The sequence below is a fragment of the Rhipicephalus microplus genome, unplaced genomic scaffold (assembly GCF_043290135.1).
Source record: "Rhipicephalus microplus isolate Deutch F79 unplaced genomic scaffold, USDA_Rmic scaffold_336, whole genome shotgun sequence".
In the NCBI taxonomy this organism is placed as follows: domain Eukaryota; kingdom Metazoa; phylum Arthropoda; class Arachnida; order Ixodida; family Ixodidae; genus Rhipicephalus; species Rhipicephalus microplus.
Window position 1 is genome coordinate 71,177 of NW_027464904.1, and position 20,267 is coordinate 91,443.

The following is a 20,267-nucleotide window of genomic DNA, read 5'->3' on the forward strand; positions in this document are numbered from 1 at the left end:
CGCATTGCGCAGCTCATTGCGCGAATGACGCATGCGTCAGTGCCTCGTTCGGTTGCAGGCAACGCCGCGGACGGCGCTAGACACACCGGCGATGCCGAGCGTACAGGGGCTACAGTGGTAGTGCGCACCTGCGAAGGCACGACGCCATAGCACTCGTGTCCTTCGTGTCGTCCTTGTCTCTGTGTCGTCGTTTTGTTCTCGCGCTACAACTATCTTCATGCCATACCAACTAGCCCGAGCTGCTACACTTCTAAGTAGATTTACTGTGTAAGCGCCAAAGCAAACGCTTCGCAGGCGATGAACTAACTACTTTCTCGTGATCGTTGATAGACGACGGCGCCGACGAAAAGCGAAACGCGCACAGACGTGAGACGAATCAGCTGCTTCGCTAGTCTTTGTACGAGCTGACGAAACGCGCGGGATCTTGCCCATCCATACGAAGGCGCGAAGTACTGTGGCGACAGCTGCAGACTCACACCTTTCCTTCTCCTTACATTCTTCACCTCATGTACCCTTCTCTTTACCCGTCCTCCTCCTGTAAATATTGCCCCGCACAGAAAGCAAATCTTAATCATATCATGTGGGGGTGCCCTAAGCACCCCCCTCCACCGTCCCTTCGAAAACTAATTAGTAATGAGGAGCAGTGGGAGGCTGCCATGCGCAGCTTGAAACCCGACGTCCAGGAGGCCATCCTGGGTTGGGCAGAGAGGGTTGCGGAGGACTATCGAGCGTAGCAATCTCTCCTCATCTCTCTTCCATTGCACCTTTCCTTTACAAAGGAAAAATAAAGTTTATACCTACCTACCTACCTTGCCCTCACTTCCAAATGCAGCCGCGCCTTCGCAGGGTGACACAAGGACGAAAGAGAGAGAGATGCTTGGAGCGCTGCCAAAACGCTGATTCACCCCTAAGCAGCAGCAGCACGTGGTTGTCCCAACGTCCAAGATTCGCTGGAGCGTCGACAGCTTGAAATTCGGAGAGACCGCAAAGCGACCTGCCATACTGGAAAATCACCATCACCGGAACACTCCCTACAAATCAGAAGCGTAGGCAGATTTTTTTTTTCTTTTTTTCGGGAGTGGGGGAACACCTTCTTCGAATGGTCGTTTTTCGCTCTCAACACCATGGCGAAATATCATTCCAGGGGAGCTTGGAGTGCCACTCCCTGACCACGCCACTGCTATGCAGACGATTAACCAACGAAGCTGAAATCCCGATGGTTTAAGATTGATTGATTGATTTGTGGGGTTTAACGTCCCAAAACCACGATATGATTATTAGAGACGCCGTAGTGGAGGCCTCCGGAAATTTACACCACCTGGGGTTCTTTAACGTGCACCCAAATCTGAGCACACGGGCCTACAACATTTACGCCTCCATAGGAAATGCAGCCGCCGCAGCCGGGGTTCGATCCCGCGACCTGCGGGTCAGCAGCCGAGTACCTTAGCCACCAGACCACCGCGGCGGGGCCGATGGTTTAAGAGTTCGGTTCATATTCCGGCAGTTCATCAAGGCCTTCCTCAATTACCACTCCCGTCTGTGCAGAAATCTTAATCGGGTTTTGCCAGCGCCGCTCACACTACTGGTTGGACTCAGATACAGCTGCAACAACTCAACCTGAATCGCACACTAAGAGGAACGCTACAACGAAGCGCTAATGCAGCTTATGCCGACATATTGTTCTTTCAACAACTTTGTTGACACTGACTTCGTACCAGCGGGTATACTTGCAGCGAGAGAAAATGTAGGTCAAAGTCCGGCTGGACTTCACTTAAAAGGAGCCCTGACACAAGTGGCCTCGTAAAAGGACCCAAGTGTCTCAAGAATTGACAGCCGCAAAATTTTAAAGAATTTTTTCAGAAAATGATTTGCCTCAGAAAGACAAGTACTTGCCAACGCACTGTGGCGATTGGATGATCGGCCTGTTTTTGTGCAGGTGCTATTACAGCACAATCCACATCCCTCGACAGCCCACAATGCAGTGAAAGCCCTCTTGTGTTTTTTGAGCAAGACGGGTTTGTGTGAACGCCTCTGACATGCGGTAGAGTTCTACAAGCTGCAGTGAATTTACTGTCTGCATCTCCCTTTTTCTTTTCTTTCTCCTTCCTCTTTCTCATCTTTATTGTCCCCTTCCCTGATCCCCCAGTGTAGGGTAGCCAACCGGATGTCTTTCTGGTTAACCTCCCTGCCTTCTCCCTTCCTTCCTTGAGAATCCGTCTAGTGCTAGCGAAGTTACAGGCATGTGTCACACGCGCCAGGCGCTTTCTCTCTCTTTCGTATCAGGCAATGCACTAAAAGTTACGCAAAATAGAGGAGTTGATGACAAGCGGGCAAGACGATGCGTCCGTTCAGCGGCACGCGTTATGACCTCGACCCCATTTTTATTTTATTTTTTTTTTCAACGTCGAAGCACGTTAACACATTCCTCGGAGGCTAGGCAGCTCACGACGCTCACGTCAGCCAATGGGCGAGAACTTTGGAATTATGGAACTGTCATTTCAGACCAATAGCATCGTTTGTCCCGAGAAAAGGGAACGATTTCTAGCCGACATCGAAAAAGTAATGGTAAATTCCTGGCCACATGTCTAGCTTCACATTGCGTGTTTTCGGGAGCCTCGACTACAGATCTGCAGTGTTTTCTTGCCATGCCAAAAAAAAAAAAAAACTCTTGCAGAGCCCTAGTTTTTTTTTTTTTGAACACGTTTCAAATAATACTTCGTTACCATTTCGGACACAATGGTTCAATATGACTTCCCTCAACTTGACACTTTAACTCATTGACTATAGTTATAGAGGTACGTAGTTAATGTTGCCAAAATTTATATTACAATATGGTGCAATTCTTGAAACGACGTCGCCTCCTGTTGTACAGCCGCGGCCACGCCTGTGTAGAGCACGCGAACACAGCCGGTTCTTGCTCTGCGGGACGATACCTTGGGGCAGTATCAGGCTCTAGCGTGGTCAGCCTGACAACTAGGCAGTGCATGCTCCTGTTACACCATTTGAGAGCCCGAAACTCCCTCAAAATTTCGGCCGGCAGAGCAAAAACCGGCTGCTCGAGCGCTCTACACAGACGTGGCCGCGGCTGTATCTGCATTTTGTGGAAAGAGCACTTCGTATTGTGAAATGCCGCCACTCAATTAACACATGCGAAATAATTTTTCTCGCCAACGCCGCCACAAGGCACGCAAGCGGCAACGAACGGCGGCACGACGTTACTAATCACTCGCAGCCACTTAGTCGGCCTCCTATAACAATTTATACAGCAGCATTGCAGGGCTAGGGTTGACGGAGACAGCCGAGAAAAAAAAAAGCGATCACCGCGCGGTATCATTTTCACCGGCCCCGCTCATGTGCGCGTCGGAAAAAAAAAAGGACGTCATCGTCAGCACTGGCTGATAACGAGTGTCATTAAAAGCGCGGCTACAGACGCTGACGACGCGTGCCAATTAGCGGAGAGCGCCCCGACGACGACGAGCTTAATTAATACACACGCACGTACGCATTTTCGGAGATAGTGCCTCATTCTTACGCACGTGTGAGCTGGTCACAACATACTCATACAATATATATATATATATATATATATATATATATATATATATATATATATATATATATATATATATATATATATATATATATATATATATATATGTGTGTGTGTGTGTGTGTGTGTGTGTGTGTGTGTGTGTGTGTGTGCACTAAAAAAGAATCTATGAAGAAGGACGTATGCAAAAGCGTTGTAACTGATGCGGGGGCTACAGTACAAACAAGTCACGAGTTTCCAAAAGACCGGCTTAACAAACGACGAAAACAAAGAAAACGCAACCAACGTCATCATCCACGTAGCGGCGCAGCGGGGGGAAAGTGAGCGAACGAGCGAGAACGCTCGTGCACCGGTCACTAATTCGCCGGGGCACTGGGGCGTGACGTAATCTGGGCGAATGAATTGGAAAAATGAGCGCGCGCGCGCCGATACTCTCTCTCTCTCTCTTTTCCTTGATCTCTGCCCTTCCCCGGCGTCATCGAGAAAACCCGTCTTTTCCACACGCGCGCTCTGTCCCCCTCTCACAGTTAGCGAGACCTCGCGGCGGGTGAGGGGGTCACGATCGCGAGCGGTGCTTCGGACGGCGATCGCTAGGGGGAACTGCGGCGCTCCTGCCGTTCGACTGACGCGGAGATCGACGGTCTCCTTGCGGTTGGACCAGTTGAATACTTTTTTGAATAATTTAAAATTAGATATACATGTGTAACGTCTCAAAAACTGGGCATTGTTATGGGGGACGACTGAAGAAGGGCGTTAATACAATAAAATTTACACCGTCACAGTAACATGGGTGAAACAACCCGTATGGCGAGAGTAGTAGCAACTACCTGGTCCTTCATTTCGTCTTTTAGTCAAGTGGCACATAACTGTGGGTGGAATTCCAATACACCACATTTTCCGCCTCATCGGTATGCGGCATCCATGGTCAGCAATCGAACCCACACCCTCGCGCGCAACGCGACGCTGCGGCCGCTATAGGCAACACTGTGGGTGGCACATATTTTATCACGATCGCAAAAGAGAAAGAAGAAGAGCAAGGCGCCCTTCTCTTGTATCGTTCTTCCTCACCTTCTTTTCTTTTTGTTTGCATTTTTCACCCAAGTATTCACAACAAATGGACTTCGGTTAGCACACGACAATACTACAGGCGCACCAGCAAGGTTGTTAGCAATGCTAAGCTCATGCTTCCAAACTTTCAGTCACTAACGTTTTTTTTTTTCTCTACAAATTAATTGGCATACAACTTTCTGTGTGCACGAACATACATAAAAAATCATTTTTCATTTAATTACCATCATGTTTGTTCAAATGCATTTCCGCAAAAAGAAGAGCACACGCTGACTTTTCAGCCAATGGACAACAATCTCTAGAAAATAAAAATGTGGTACCTCCTCCTCCTCTCTCTCTCTTTTAAACAGAGAACCTGCAAATGGCTAGGGTATCGTGTATTGATAGTGTCCGCCAAAATTTTGCCAGTTTCCATAAGCTCCTCAAGGGGGCAGCAGTCTTTATGCCGCAGCATTTCGAACTAAGTGGAAACAGCAGCTGGCAAAGTATGGCATAAGTTCTTCCCGTGTTCTCCAGTTGCTACGATACGGCCACATAAAGTGCTCTTCCACACTCTGAAAGAGAAACGTGCACGCACAAAATATGCAGGGACCAGGAATGCATGCGACGACAGTGAGCGGCCAATACGAATGCATGCCAACAGCATGCAGTAATTCGGACAGGACAAATCGTGTTTCGAGATTGAGAACTTGGTCTTGTAGGTGGGCACTTGGTGAGCAAACTGCGCTCACTAAGCAACTCAAAGGCAGTGCAATGTGTACCGGCAGACTCTGCACAGTCATTTGCATATTTATGGGCATTGTCGACAACCTGGCTCTTGATACCAAACTGGCCTTCACCGTGTCGCGTTTCTCGCGCGCTAAACAGCTTTGGTGGTCATTTACCTTGAAATGGCTCACAGTACTTTTTTTTAAAGGAAAACTACGTTCACAATAATGCAACGCATCATCTCCAACTTCTATGGATAAATGGCCAACCAATGCACAGCAGTATAGGGTATGCGAAACAGGAACAAAGAATGTGTTAGTTGCACGTAACCCATTCGTAAAATTATTAACTGTAGGAGATCATGAGTGGAAATAGTTTTGATAAAAGACACAAAATAGCACACAGACACTCACCATGGCTTGAGAAACATACATAGAGCTTTTAGGCCGCATATCGCTTTTGACACCAAATGCAGACACAGAAACAAACGTGGCTAAAGATGACCCAGCCAATTTTCAAATAATAAACATCTCACCAAATTTACTCCGAAAACAAAAAGCAGAGTCACTGCAACAGTCGTGAACAAAAACAAATATAAAGATAATTATCAAACGATCCAATTTAAAGAATAAAATGGGGCTACTACCAAGCCCTGAAAATTAAACAACAAGAAGAGAGAAGAGGGGGGAAGAGGCAAGGCTACAAGTTTTTAATGAATACTTCATTTTTGTCTGAACGGAACCGCAGATAGCAGCGGCACGCTCATTCAGAGATGGGCAGGGCTATGAATGGGGAAAGTGGCACGCTAGTAAACCACCCTCTCATAAAAATGGAAGATGAAAACCTCCAATCAGGATTGAACAGAGTGTTGCAGCAAAGCTATAAATTAATGAAGCTGCAGCAAACCACCGTCACCATATTGATGAATCTTCTTCACTTTCCTGTGAAGAGCTTTAGGTTTTCCATCTTAACATTATGCAAAGGCGCCAAGTACGCTATGGGACCAAATGCTGTTATCCTGTTGGGTTTCTACTATAAACCGGCTTCGTCTCTTTCATACTAATGGTTATTATTGTACACGAAGTTTAGCACCATGCTAAGGTGCTATAACCTAAAGATATTTAGTAATAATGTAGCAGGCAAATATCGCTAATGATGTAATAAACGTCACCATTTCTCCTGTGACAATGTCACCTGATTGCATTGGTGTTGAGCAGACGGGCCTGTTCCAGAGAGATGTAAAGAAGGATGACAAGATTCACCAAACAAATGTGATTACATTGAGAAAGTGGAGGTGCAGTGGAGGAGACGATGTCCTCACAGGCAGAAGAGCCGGCATGGCAGATCTGGCCAACCATTCTTTCGTCCAGATGCCTCTTTTCACGAGGCAGCATCTACAACCTATTCCATCCTCTCGCAGCCGAAGAAATGCAAACCACTTCACTGCACAATATCTGTGGTTCTCTTCCGGAATATTGAAGTTCTCACAATATACCGAAGTCCGAAAAAAAAAAAAAAAAAAACGGACGCTCACATTACTGAAAGGCTCTCAAATGCAATGCCAGGGCCAAAGTTTCTCATTGATCCCGAATGTCAGATCTATTTATTTTACATCCGTATTCCACAGCCATGTCAAGCCGGCCTCTTCCTTTCACGCATGGTGGAAACACGCAAACATGTAATGGTATTGGAACAAGCTGGATAATCTTTAAAGCATGCTAAGGGCCTAAAAAGTAAACACATGCAAAGATGCAACACAAGTTTGAAAATCTACATGGATTGTGCATTGTGGCCACCGTGCGAGAATTGCAATAGCAGTACCAGTGACGACACTTAGTGCTCTGTAGACTACTAGAGGAGTCCTTGAAGGGATAAAATCTGGGTGATCATAAACTCCCTTTCAAAAGGCGTGGACGGTCATCCAAAGTCTGAAACTGTAGTAGCAAATAGTAAGTATCAAACTAGGGCTAACAATCAAACGCACATTTGATATCCAGGTTGAGTCTATGAATATGTACCGTATTGACATTTGATCACACTGTCAGTCGTTCCAAAATATAAAGGTACAAAAAGAAGATATACTCGCTTTGTCACCAGAAGATATCCATGCAGAGTTTCACTCTGTCACCACAGTGTTTTACACTCGATCATCCTTTCAGTGCTCACACTCTCGTGGTTCAATAGTAGGCTACTAGTGGGGTTTTCTTGCTGACTAGTATTAGCTCTGTGGCTAAATTACATATATGTACTCCAAATCAGGAGCTTTCGTTTGGACTGGAACATCATTACTTCCTTTTAGCAAAAAGTCCTCGCTCCGCCTATTCTGCTAAAGCCTCAAGCATTGAAGGCATTCGTTGCACACGGTGGAAGCTATGTGGGATGAGAAAAAAATCGCAAGGCCTGCGCGGGACACAAAGCAGTGAAGGAGTAAGCTGGAAGAGCTACCCTGCGACTTTCTTTGGGCACCTACAGCCTGTACAGCTGCGAGGTACTCGCCTCACAATAGTACTTCCAACGCATTTTGTAAAGTTACAAAGCACCTACTACATGTCTCAATATGGTGCACCTATGTACCAGTGCACTACGTTGTTGGTGTGGCAATGATTAGGGCCGTTTGTGATGAATAGGAAGCAATAAACCCCACATTCCAGGTGGAATTCACAGGGTGGTCGGCCTAGTGTGATTCTGCTCTTCTACCATGCATTGTGCACAGGAGCGTGGGGCCACCTGGTGGCACGTTGGATAGGCTGTGGTATTCCTTAGGTAGTGACATTTAATGACATACGGGAAGACGCAGTACGAAAGGCTGTGGGAAAAAACTTTCTTTGATTGAAATTTTGATGGAGTTCTACTTGTGATGTCCACAAGTTAATGTGTGTGCACTGGTGGGTTATGGCGCTCCTCTTTAGTTTCAGTAAGGTGTCCGAGGACGGTCGTGAGATGAATCAGGTGCAAAACCCCCCTGTGCCTATCTTAACCTGATGCACGAATTCACTTTATCACATAACGCAAATTCATGTTTTCTACTAAATTTCAGAAATAAAGAGGTAGAAAAAAATACATGTATATACCTGCTATGCTTTCAAAGCCTTCTTAAGTAACAGTAAGGTAGTGCAGCATGAAGAAAGAATGATGCCAAGTAATTCAACTTTCAGACGTTGCAATTCTGACTGTTCAATACGTTTTCAGAAATCTTCTCAAATATACAAGATAAAATTTTTTTAGTTTTTTCTCTGCACGGCCCCCTTATATTTCAGGCAACATCACAAAACCACAGAGGCCTTAGTATTCTAGTGCATACTGACATAAAAGAAAAAAAAAAAAAAGCTTTGTGCCTATATCTCAATAGTGCTGTTTGACGAATACATATTGGTAACGCAATCTAGATGCTGCCCATGTTCTGAATGGACATTTAAATGAAGGTGCTTCTGGTCACATCAAACAGAGGCATTCCAACTCTGTCCATACGATGCCCTGGCTGCCACATTATCTAGAGTGAAGGGAACCCCAACTTACCGACTGCTGGTGTTGCTGCTGCTGTTGTTGATGTTGCTGCTGTTGATGTTGTTGCTGTTGATGTTGTTGCTGCTGTTGATGCTGCTGCTGTTGATGTTGCTGCTGCTGTTGTTGTTGCTGCTGCTGCGACACTGAAAGTCCTGGCGCACCTGATGAAGACATGGAGGAAGAAGACGAGGAGGACGAAGACGTAGGGGCCACTGATGCAGAGGAGGACAGAGATGACGACGAGGCCGAGGTGGGTGGTAAGGGAGGCCCCACAGCCGAAGACGAGGAAGAAGGCGGGTAGCCACCGTAGGCCGAAGGGTGAGAGTTAGGCGTGCCCTGCCGAGATGGAGGACCGTCGGGGCCACCACCCCGAGATGGTGACGCCGAACCCTGGGCTTGGGGCGGTGGTGTGGGCCTCTCCTGCTGGTGAGGTGATGGTGCAGGCGAGGGTGGGTGGGGTCCACCCACCTGCCCAGGTGGCGGCTGGGGACCAGTTGGGTAAGGCGACATCTGCACAAGACAAAAAGAGCCGCAGTTAGAAGAAGCGAATGTGTCACTAAAAAGCCACCAAATTTCGCTTGACTAAATTGTAACCGGCACAACTTAAGTAATCTTGACAATGCCAGCATACTGTCACTAAAACTACATGCCTTCTAAGTGAATCTAATTTCATTACTGCTCGAAAAACCGAAAAGCCACTTTATGTCTTATGTAACCAGCCCTGTCACAAACTGTCTGTGTAAAGAGTACGGGACAAACTAAATAAGCAACGAATGCGTAACCAATTTAATATCATACGAACCCTCCCACAGTATGCAGTACTAGAAGTGATGACTAGAAGTATGTGCTCGAGTTGTTGTTAGTTTTTGTAGTACAATATGTAGCATAAGGGATTGGCAATAACTTTCTGCTTCGTGCTTTTATAGCAAAAAAGGCAGCTTTTGAGTGCCTCTATTAAGCTTCATTCTGCTGGTTTCAGTGCGTAACTAATGAATGTGAAAGCAGGAGCTCTAAATTGCTTCAAAAATGTCACACACAAGTTCTTCCTTTCATGGAATAGCCCATTCATTAGAAATAATGAGGATGAAGCAACTTTATTTTAAAAAGTCCAGTGAGCTCTTCCGTGATTGGGACAGATATCCTCACGTAGGTGTCAGTCACAAGCCCTCAAGCTCTGGAGGCTACCTTGGAAGGAGTAATATGTTTTTCTCTTTATCTTGACTTGAACGGTTATATGTAAAATCATATATGTGTTTACATAAATCACGCAGCAGAAGGGCCACCAACTGGCACAAATGATCATCAAAGTTCGAGCAGACACCACTATTTGCAAACAAGACATAGCCGTTATAGCCGCTATCAACTGTAAAGAATAGATTATTGGTTCACGCTAGTGAGCAGCACGAGTAAGCAACCGGAATACAATAATACCTCGTTAACTCGAAGTTGTAAGAACCAGGGAAAATTTCGAGATACACAGATTTTCGAGATAAGCAAAGTTGTACTAATCACTGGAAAAAAATCGGCTCTTTTCAGAAAGATCACTACTACTTATTGGCTCTTCAGCGGCGGTTTCTTTTCGCACAGGTTTAAAAAAGAAACAAATAACATAGAAGATCCTTTAACCGGCTGGGTTTTGCTGCACTGCCATATTATTTAGAAGAGAAAACCTGCCTAATGCTCGTCTGCTTTGTGGTCGTACTCTGGCCTAGGAAGGCGTCCTCCAGCTGCTTGACGCATCACATCAGTCTATCTTCCCAACACTGCCCTTGACCTTATTTCGAAGCAAGCGCAGCAAATTTCTCATCTAAGAATATGTCGGCATGTCTCGAGGTAGTTCGTCATTGTCCTTGTCTCCGCTGTCCCCTTCGTTAGTGGCCGTTTGAATGGTTGCATCGTCCGTCGCTTCCCTGGTCACTGGCACATACTGCTCACACAGCGCATACTCCAGAAATGTCATGTCATTTTCGGAGGTACCGTCACGTGCAAGCTTAGTGACCTCCTGATAAAGTTCCTCACAGTCTGAGAAGTCATCTCTCTCTGCCGTCTCTACTTCTGGCAAACCGGCGGCATGTGAAAACCCAGTGTGCGGAAAGCAGTTGGCGATAGCCGTTGTGCGAAGTTGCTGCCAAGCACTGCTGAGAATGTGTACTGCTCCCAGCAGGTCAATTTCCTTGCCTTTGCTTTTTTTGTAAGACAACGAAATTCTGCGGAGAAGGTCCTTTCAGTGGATTTTTCGGACGACTTCGATGACACCTTGGTTCATCGGCTGCAGCACAGAAATCATATTTGCAGGCAGAAACTCTGCTGCCACTGTTTCCAAACTCTCTATTTTGCAGTGGCCTGGGCAGCTGTCAAAAATGAAAACAACTTTTCTGTTTTTTTTGGCCACCTCGTTATCTATAGCGCGAACATACTCTTCGAAAAGAGTAGCAGTCATCCACGCTGCTCTATTCACACGATAGATAACCCCATTCCACAGTCGTGCATTTATAAAGCACTTATGCTTAAGAGCTTTGCTAATTATGAGTAACAGCAGCTTCTCTTAACCTGTGGCATTTGCCTTGAAAAGGACAGTGACCTTGTCCTTCAATTGTTTCACTACCGAGCACGCTCCACTTTTCGGTGTGAAAATGCGGCTCGAAAACATTTTATAAAAAAAGTGCTGCATCGTCAAGGTTGAAAATGTTGCTGTCGGCGTAACTCTCCCTCAACTTGGCGAGCCGGCTGCTGCACAAATTGTCTGCAGTAGCTGCGTCAACAGTGCCACTCTTGCCATGCATTAACTTGAACGCCACACTGTTCCTTATTTTTTGAAGCGGACAAGCCAGCCGCTGATAAAACTGAAATCCGTGTGCCCCATTTGCAATACCAGAACTGCCTTATCCATCATTATTGCTGTGGTGACGGGAAGATTGGTTGCTCTGGTGTTTTTGCAGCCATAGCATCAATACAGCTCCCACGTCTGGGAACTTCGGCCCTCTAGCTCGCTTCCACTGGCTGGAGAAGCTCTGCTGAAATCTATCCAGCACCTCCTGCTTGTTTTTCAGCACTGTCGAAAGCATAGACAAAGGGATACCGAATTCCGGAGTGATGCTCGATTTCGTTCGGCCTCCTTTCTCCATTTCCTTAATTAGGGCAACCTTTTTTTTTCCAACATTAAGGACTTGCACTACTTTGACGCCATGCTTGCCACTCCTCACAGTCAGCGAAAAATCCGTACCCCTTACTTTGCGCAGATGAACGGAAGTCGCAACTCTTAAAATCATGTGCACTGCACAAAGCGAACAAAACAAACTACACCAAGCGTGGGCAGAGAGGCTTCCTGCTAAGTGCATGTGTCACATGACCTGCCAAAGGGTTGCTTGACAATGTTGATATGTTGCTGGGTTGAGACTTCGCACTTTGCAGAAAGCATCTACGTGGAACCTATAGGAAAATGTTCAGTACCACAGAAAATTTCAGCTTGCTTGTTTTTCGAGACATTTTCCGACATTTTTCGAGTTAACGAGGCATTACTGTACAGTGCAAAAACAAGTTTGTAGGACCACAGCGGCGCTCTATGCAGCACATGTGTAGTGTATGTTGCACACCACCTGAGTGGCATGCATGGCTTCAGAAAGTGCTGAAATATGAATGTTTTGGACAACATGGAGAATGACAGAATCCATCAGAGGAGAACACCCAATGATTCACGCATGGCGGTATGCACGGCTTCTGCCTCAAAGGAAGAATGAGTGAAATCACCAAATAAAAAGCACTACAATGTCAACTGCCATCTGGGGTGTCCTACTTTGTATACATGATGCATTATTTAACGGCTTTTCCAATATGGATCCATATCCATGATGGTGCCTTATAAAGTGAACCCCCTACAGAACTTCAACTATTCTTTCTGGCCGCAATTATGAAAGACAAAGAGCTACATAAGCGCATATTGAAGGGGCCCAGCAACATCTTGTCGGTGTGATTAGAAAATGCTGCCCATTGGTAGATGAGGCTTTCGAGAATATGCGAGCCGAACATTATAGCGCAGCACGTGACGTCAAATTTACAACTAATTTTCGAAGTTAAATAGAAATGCTTCCTTTTTCTTTTACAAATGATGCTATTACCAAATGACTGTGCCATGCACCCAAATTGATAGGTTTGATTTGAACATGGGGCATGGCATAGTTACAAGGACATTGCAAGAGGCCACCACAAATGGAGCTATTCAATAGTTACTTCAAAAAGTGCTGCAGGGCCCCCTTAAACTGTAGAACAGCACAGGCCGGACAAGACTAAATAGTGGAGAAGATACAAAATTGCCTAGGTCATGAGAGAGATCAACAAAGAAGAAGCGTGGCCTCAGCAATGTACAGCCCATTGCCAAACAATCACCAAGGTGACGAAAAAAAATGAGGCAAAGCACTGCTTGAGAAAAACATAACTTAAAACCAATATCGTATTATATGGGGGTTTTGTGTACCGAAACCCCAATACCAATATGAAATATGCCGTAGTGGAAGGCTCCACAAATTTTGGCCATCTGGTGTTCTTTGATCTGCACTGACAATGCACAGTACACGAGCCTCTACTGTTTCGCTTCAATCGAAATACGACCGCTGCGGCCATGATCAAACCTGCGGCCTTCAAGTCAGCAGCCTAGCACAGTAGCCTCTGTTCTACCATGGCGGATATAACCTAAAATCATGTCTAGCTCCTTTGATACACTTGCATTATGGTACGAGTGATGTCCGGACGACCACATTCATACCACATGTCCTGTCGACAATCGACCACATTCATACTATCAATCAGGTAATAGAGAAATGCTCAAAATATAACCAACCACTATACATAGCCTTCATAGATTACGAGAAGGCGTTTGATTCAGTAGAAATATCAGCCGTCATGCAGACACTGCGGAATCAGGGCGTCGATGAAGTATATATAAACATCCTGGAAGAAATCTACAGGGGATCAACTGCTACCATAGTGCTTCATAAAAAAAGCAACAGAATACCAATCAAGAAGCGTGTAAGGCAGGGGGACACAATCTCCCCAATGCTATTTACCGCATGCTTACAGAAGGTTTTCAGAAGCCTAGGATGGGAACAGTTAGGGGAAAGAGTTATTGGAAAGTACCTTAGTAACCTGCGCTTTGCCGATGACATTGCATTGCTGAGTAACTCAGGGGACGAATCGCAACTCATGATTATGGAGTTAGACAAGGAGAGCAGAAAGGTTGGTCTTAAAATTAGTCTGCAGAAAACGAAAGTAATGTACAACAACCTCGGAAAAGAGCAGCGCTTAGAGTTTGGTAATAGTGCCCTTCAAGTTGTAAAAGACTATGTCTACTTAGGGCAGGTAATAACCGCGGAGCCAAACCACGAGATTGAAGTAACTAGAAGAATAAGAATGGGGTGGAGCACATTTGGCAAGCACTCTCAAATTATGACAGGTAGATTGCCACTATCCTTCAAGAGGAAGGTATATAACAGCTGTATCTTGCCGGTACTTAGCTATGGAGCAGAAACCTGGAGACTTACAAAGAGGATTCAGCTTAAGTTGAGGACGACGCAGCGAGCAATGGAAAGAAAAATGGTAGGTGTAACCTTAAGAGACAAGAAGAGAGCAGAGTGGATTAGGGGACAAACGGGGGTTAAGGATATCATAGTTGTTAAAATAAAGAAGAGGAAATGGACATGGTCCGGGCATGTAGCGCGTAGACAGGATAACCGCTGGTCATTCAGGGTAACTAACTGGATACCCAGAGAAGGGAGGCGGGTTAGGGGGAGACAGAAGGTTAGGTGGGCAGATGAGATTAAGAAGTTTGCGGGTATAAATTGGCAGCAGCAAGCACAGGACCGGGTTAACTGGCAGAACATGAGAGAGAGCTTTGTCCTGCAGTGGACGTAGTCAGGCTGCTGATGATGATGATGGCCTGTAACTGCATCCCAATTGCTTGCATAACTTTAAAAAGTGCTTAGCTGACCCTAAAAAAATATACAGCTCTCATTTGATTTCCCAGTTAATATCCAATTGCTTCTGTCTATGCAAAATAAATTGTAATTTCCCCGTATATTAAATATTTTTTATGTGAGCGGGTTTTCACACTGACAGCTTTTGGGATGTGAGACATTTTAAAATTATCATCAGAATTCATTCTACCTCAATTAACTATTCGAACTGCTGTTGATCGTAGAAACTTGACTCTACAATACGGAATAACTCTCCCCTATCACTGCCAGCAAGTTCGCTTGTCACACCATCATCTAACTGACAAATCGAAATGAGATATTGCAACGCACCCTGTTGCCAACGGCCCTAAAAATTCAAGTACACAACACACACAGCACTGCCTCAGCAACGATGAAACTCCAAGTTTTATGAATCCCATTTACAAATGCACCAGTGTGACCAATATCTTGCATGTTTCCTCCCAACACACATGTCTAAGCATAAACTAGAAAAACGCAATGAGCACTCACAAAGGGGCTTTTGTAATTTTTCTTAGTTCAAGTGCCAAACAGAAATGAGAAACTCAATTCATATGATTCACGGCTAAGACTGCTTCAAAAATGTGTTTTAATGCTCGGTCCAACTTTCCAGCTTCCACACAGCAGTCCTAAGCTTTACTGAGCATGATCTTAATAATTTACAGGTTTTCTAAACAACCTCAAAGGAGCTATCATAATATTAGTACATGCCGTAGGGGCTACTTCGGGCATGTTTTGTATTAGCACCCACCCTCTCTATAGTTCCTGTGTGGTTGTGTCTGTGGAAGTTGAAGACATGTTCAAACTGCGTGAAGCAACACGTTAGACACAATATAACACGCACGTACAAAGTGCAGTGTGTGCTCCGTTTGTGCATGTTCTATGTGTCTCTAGCGTGTTGCGTTGTTTTCTTCGCGTTGTTTGGACAACTCTTCAAGATCGATTAACCAACTAGCCAAACAACATGCATTATTTCAGTGTCATTGGAGCAAAGTTTACTATTGATAAGAAAAGGTCTAACACACCCGTATAAAGCTTTATTGTAACTTTGGCTTCTCAAATATTTTCGCTTGAAACTCAGGCCAGATAGCAACTGCCGTGAAGTATGACATAGCCTTTCACCAAAAAAGAACTTCCCAATGGCCTCGGGCTTGCTGTAGTTAAAACCAAGGGCCTTGCAAAATCATTACAGATACTGCTCATTTACACTTTTGCATGCGTACTTAACAGCCAATTAAATCACGCTCACTCTAAAAATGAAAAAGCCTAAAATAGTGTGCGGAATGCACCCCACTTGTCATTAGCCAGCTGCAATTTGTCACCGGCTGGCTGTGCACATCAGAAGTTTGGCCAGAGTAGCTGTAGTCTTAAATATTTACTAGCTTCTAGATCATGGCCATGCGGGTAATGCGACGGCCACTGGCCCTCTCTTTATCCAAGCAACCAGAGGAATGATGCTTGCGGGGCCTCCACAGATAAGCCTCATCTGCACCGTAACAACAGTGCAAGCAGCAGTGTACGTCGAAGAGTGAGACCTACCTGCTGCTGCGGGTATCCCTGGCTAGGCGGCCTCGGCTGTCCTGGGTAGGGTTGCCTCTGCTGGTACTGCGTGTACTGAGCGGGCCCCATGTAGGGCCGCTTGGCCGCTGGACCACCTGCGCTCGCAGCCCCGCTGGCCGGGGCAGCGCCAGCACTTGCAGGCACGGCGCCGCCACCACCACCACCACCAGGATCGTGCATGGTGCCACCAAGCTGTGGAGGAGACACGAAAGGAAGAAGCCAGTGTGATCAAGTGGACCCTGTCTACAAATCAGATTTCACACCAAGTAAATGCTGGCTTTACGGATGTACAACCATCGTGCAACAAGCATGGCTTCACAAAAGTATAAGATCGGTATAATGGGCAAGCCGTTTCCAATGGGTTCACAAAATACATGCTCCACAAAAAATCAGCTTGCGAGCTCACGTATCAATGACCTATTGTTCTATAGGTACTCCCGAAAAATAGCAAACACGCGTCAATCGAAAACACTAGTGACACTTCGAGAGGTGACATACCTTAAACCGCGAAAACTCAAAATCAACTTTTTTCATGAAACGCATTTTCGAAAGTCCTGTGCCTTGTTCGTATTCTTAACTTCACGCAGAAAGTTAGAAGCACCCGATACAGCGGACTGACAGATCAAGCTGCAAACGCCATACTATTTCTTAAAGTGTTAGAATACTTACACAAACTGTTAATAAACCTTCAAGTTACATTTACACCTGGTCACATGAAGACTGATTTTATGATTTTTTTTCCCTAATCCAACAAAAATTTCCATTCGCCGGCATGTATCCATAGAAAAGCATTCAATGCTGTCATAACATTGAATAACAAACCTTTATGCGCTTCAACCTCATTTAACAAAGGTCTTTCAGAATTATATCAGCTAAAATGCAGTGATTCAAGTCCTAGGGTTTGCCTTTACAATGCTGCCCGCCATGGTCAGCGACATCTTGTCGAACGGTGCTGGGCAGTAGTGGTTTGTTATTCCTGCAAATACTCCCGCGGAAACATTGCGGTTGCTTTCATGCTCTGACTACTCGCAAATTAACTGCACTCATTCTCCCTGTCTTTCTACCTCATCCGTTCGGTCCACAAATGGGAGGAATCCACGTCCATGTTTCCACACTTGGTGATGTGTATTAGCGATAAATAAATGCTGCAGTGTGCGCGGGCAATGCTAATTAAGGTTACGAATGGCCGAAAGCTCTCCTCGACATAAGTGCGAATTAACCGCAACAGTTCAAGCACCCCCGTGACTTTGTTAAATCAAGCTTCAACAGTTCACATAATCGCCCTAGAGACACATAGATCTCCCCCAACGCATAGCACTACCTATTACCTTGCTGAATTGACACCCGAGACGTAATACAGAAATAAATAAATAAAAGTAGAACGGCACAGTTTGTTCCAACTAATTGCTATATTTGCAACAGGTAAAACACAAACGATGTATCTCACCAGTAAAGTCAGCACAACAAAAGGGGTCCTGGCTCAAAACGACATTAGGACAATCATTCAGGTTCAGAGCACACCATTACCAGAGACTCCGGCTCTGTTTTTAACCTCCAGCTGCAGAACTTCAATAGCTCTCACAGACTTCTTCGACCATGCACTGAATACAACTGCAGCTAGAGGGCAACAAAACAAAGTGGCGGGTATCGCGAAACATCGCGCAACAACCGACGACGTAATCATCGACACTGAGCGGTTCATAATCGCCACGCCAACTGCAATACGGTGCTCAAAAAAAAAAAAAAGGCTAAGCGATCACTTACGCATACAGAAATAAAAAAGTAATGAAGAGCGATCAAAATAGCAAAGAAATACGGGGCATCCGCGAGTGACTAATGATAGCGGCGAAAAGAAGGCCAATAATAATAAACGAGTAGAGCATAAAAAAAGAAAGCTCGACGAGCGAGCCGCGATGAAACAAAACAAAAAGAAGAGCGAGAAAAAGAGGGGGGACACTCGTCGGCGAGAACGCGGAAGCGTGGTTGCCCAGGCGGGGCGAGGGAGGCAACAATAAAAGCACGACGAATGAATGAAAACGAATGAATGAACGTAAGCCGAATGGAGGGCGGAGGGAGGTGACAATAAACGGCGAGAAAGAGGATGGGGGGGGGGGGTGCCCCAGAGAAAAGCGAGACGCGAACAAGAATAATCATCTCCCTTCGAGAACGAGACAACCCGGGGGGAAAAAAAGAAAACGCTAAAGAAAAAAAAAAGAAATCGGCAAAGGCGGCATCAAGAGAAAGACTACTGGGGCAAGGCTTTGAAAAAGGCGAACGGCCGACCTTGAAGGAGAAAGAGCGGGCAGAAAGGAAGGCGACGAAAGAAACCAAACGAAAGCGGTAGCGTCCGCCGCCGCCGCACGGAAGCAGCAGGCGCAGTGGCGGCACACGGTAAACAAACAAAATACAGAAACGCGAGGCACGCGAAATGAAGACGAAAAGCTTCGTCGTCGTCGTCGCCACGGACAGCGCACACGCTTGCAGCCTTCATCCTTTCTCAATGTTGTAAACCCCGCCATACACGTCTTTTTTTTTTTTTAATTGGAAACCTCCAAGCTACGCTTTATTCGTCCCGTACAATGTACCGCACCGTAGCTGGGGAGGCCAGCTGGCTTCAAAAACCCATCGCCAAAAACTATACGTCAAACACACACAAAAAAAAAAGCTAGAGAGACTTGTTTTTTCTCGTATAACTGAATTACTCCTTCGCAATACCGAAATTGCCACGCGCGTCACAAGAAAACGCGCAATAATAAAATACGGGTGGCCACGCCACCTTCAAGTTCCCGCATGAAAACAAGGTGGCGTCCCGTTTCTACATGCATACTGCAATTTTCAATTTAATTTTCTTCACGCCTTCTGTAACAGTCTCACAGTGGGCGTGGGGGCGCCCATAGAAGAGGACGACGAGCTGTCTACGCTAGAGCTCGGAGCTAAACGGATCTTAGTTGGTCCTTTTTTCTTCGCTTGCCCGATTTCACACGAATACTCCAGGCAGAACTAATGGCAACTACCCTTCCACTGCGCAAAACTCCCATCACACATTTCTTCAGTAGTGGTGAAACAGAGTCCTTGCCCATGTGCACTGCGTTAGCAGCATCTGACTCGTCGAGCTGCCTCGCGTAGCTTTATTCGTATATGCCGAATCATGTGCGGAACGTCCGTCTTGTTTGGGTCCCAGGCCACACTGGATTAGAATAAAAATGAAGCGGCGCACACCTTAGCGGCAGCATCTCAAAGGACCTGTCCCTAAATATTACTTAAAATAAATATTCTAAAACCATCGCGCAATAAAACGATCGCACGATACACAAATCATTGTCTGCACGAGGATCATACTAATTTTATGTAATGAGCGACACAATTTTGATGATTGATTGATGATATGTGGGGTTTAACGTCCCAAAACCACCATATGGTTATGAGAGACGCCGTAGTGGAGGGCTCAGGAAATTTCGACAACCCGGGGCTCTTTTAACATGCACCTAACTTTGAGAACACGGGCCTACAACATTTCCACCTCCACCGGAAATGCAGCAGCCACCACCGGAATTCGATACCGCGGCCTGCCGGTCAGCAGCGGAGTACCTTAGCCACTAGACCACCATGGCGGGGCAACACATTTTTTTAGCATCTTAGGTAATTGTGGAGTAGCTCATGTTGCAGCACAAGACAATGGGAAGTTACGGTAACCAAATTGCAATGCAGAATATTGTAAAAAAATTTCTACCTACACATGCCTGGATTCGTTGCATCCCCCCCAATGCATCTTACGTAGTGAATCAGACACGATCGAACAGTTCTTCATGGAGTGCCGAAGATATCAGAGCCTAAGGCAAAGATTTCTAAAGCCAGCTTTTCAGAAAAGGAGCTTTCTACATCGGCATTGCTCT

The 20,267-nt window shown here is 45.7% G+C and overlaps 1 protein-coding gene across 1 annotated transcript in view; it reads right to left on the reverse strand.

Moving 5' to 3' along the window:
• LOC142793804 (uncharacterized) overlaps window positions 1–16,613 on the reverse strand; it is an 82,557-nt gene extending 65,944 nt beyond the window's left edge. The window contains exons 1-2 of the mRNA XM_075885811.1: window positions 16,354–16,613; window positions 8,843–9,340 (exon numbers count right to left, since the gene is read on the reverse strand). Coding sequence (XP_075741926.1) covers window positions 8,843–9,340; window positions 16,354–16,554 — 699 coding nt within the window. The 5' untranslated portion in view covers window positions 16,555–16,613. The remainder of the gene's footprint in view (window positions 1–8,842; window positions 9,341–16,353) is intronic.
• Window positions 16,614–20,267: the final 3,654 nt, after the last annotated feature.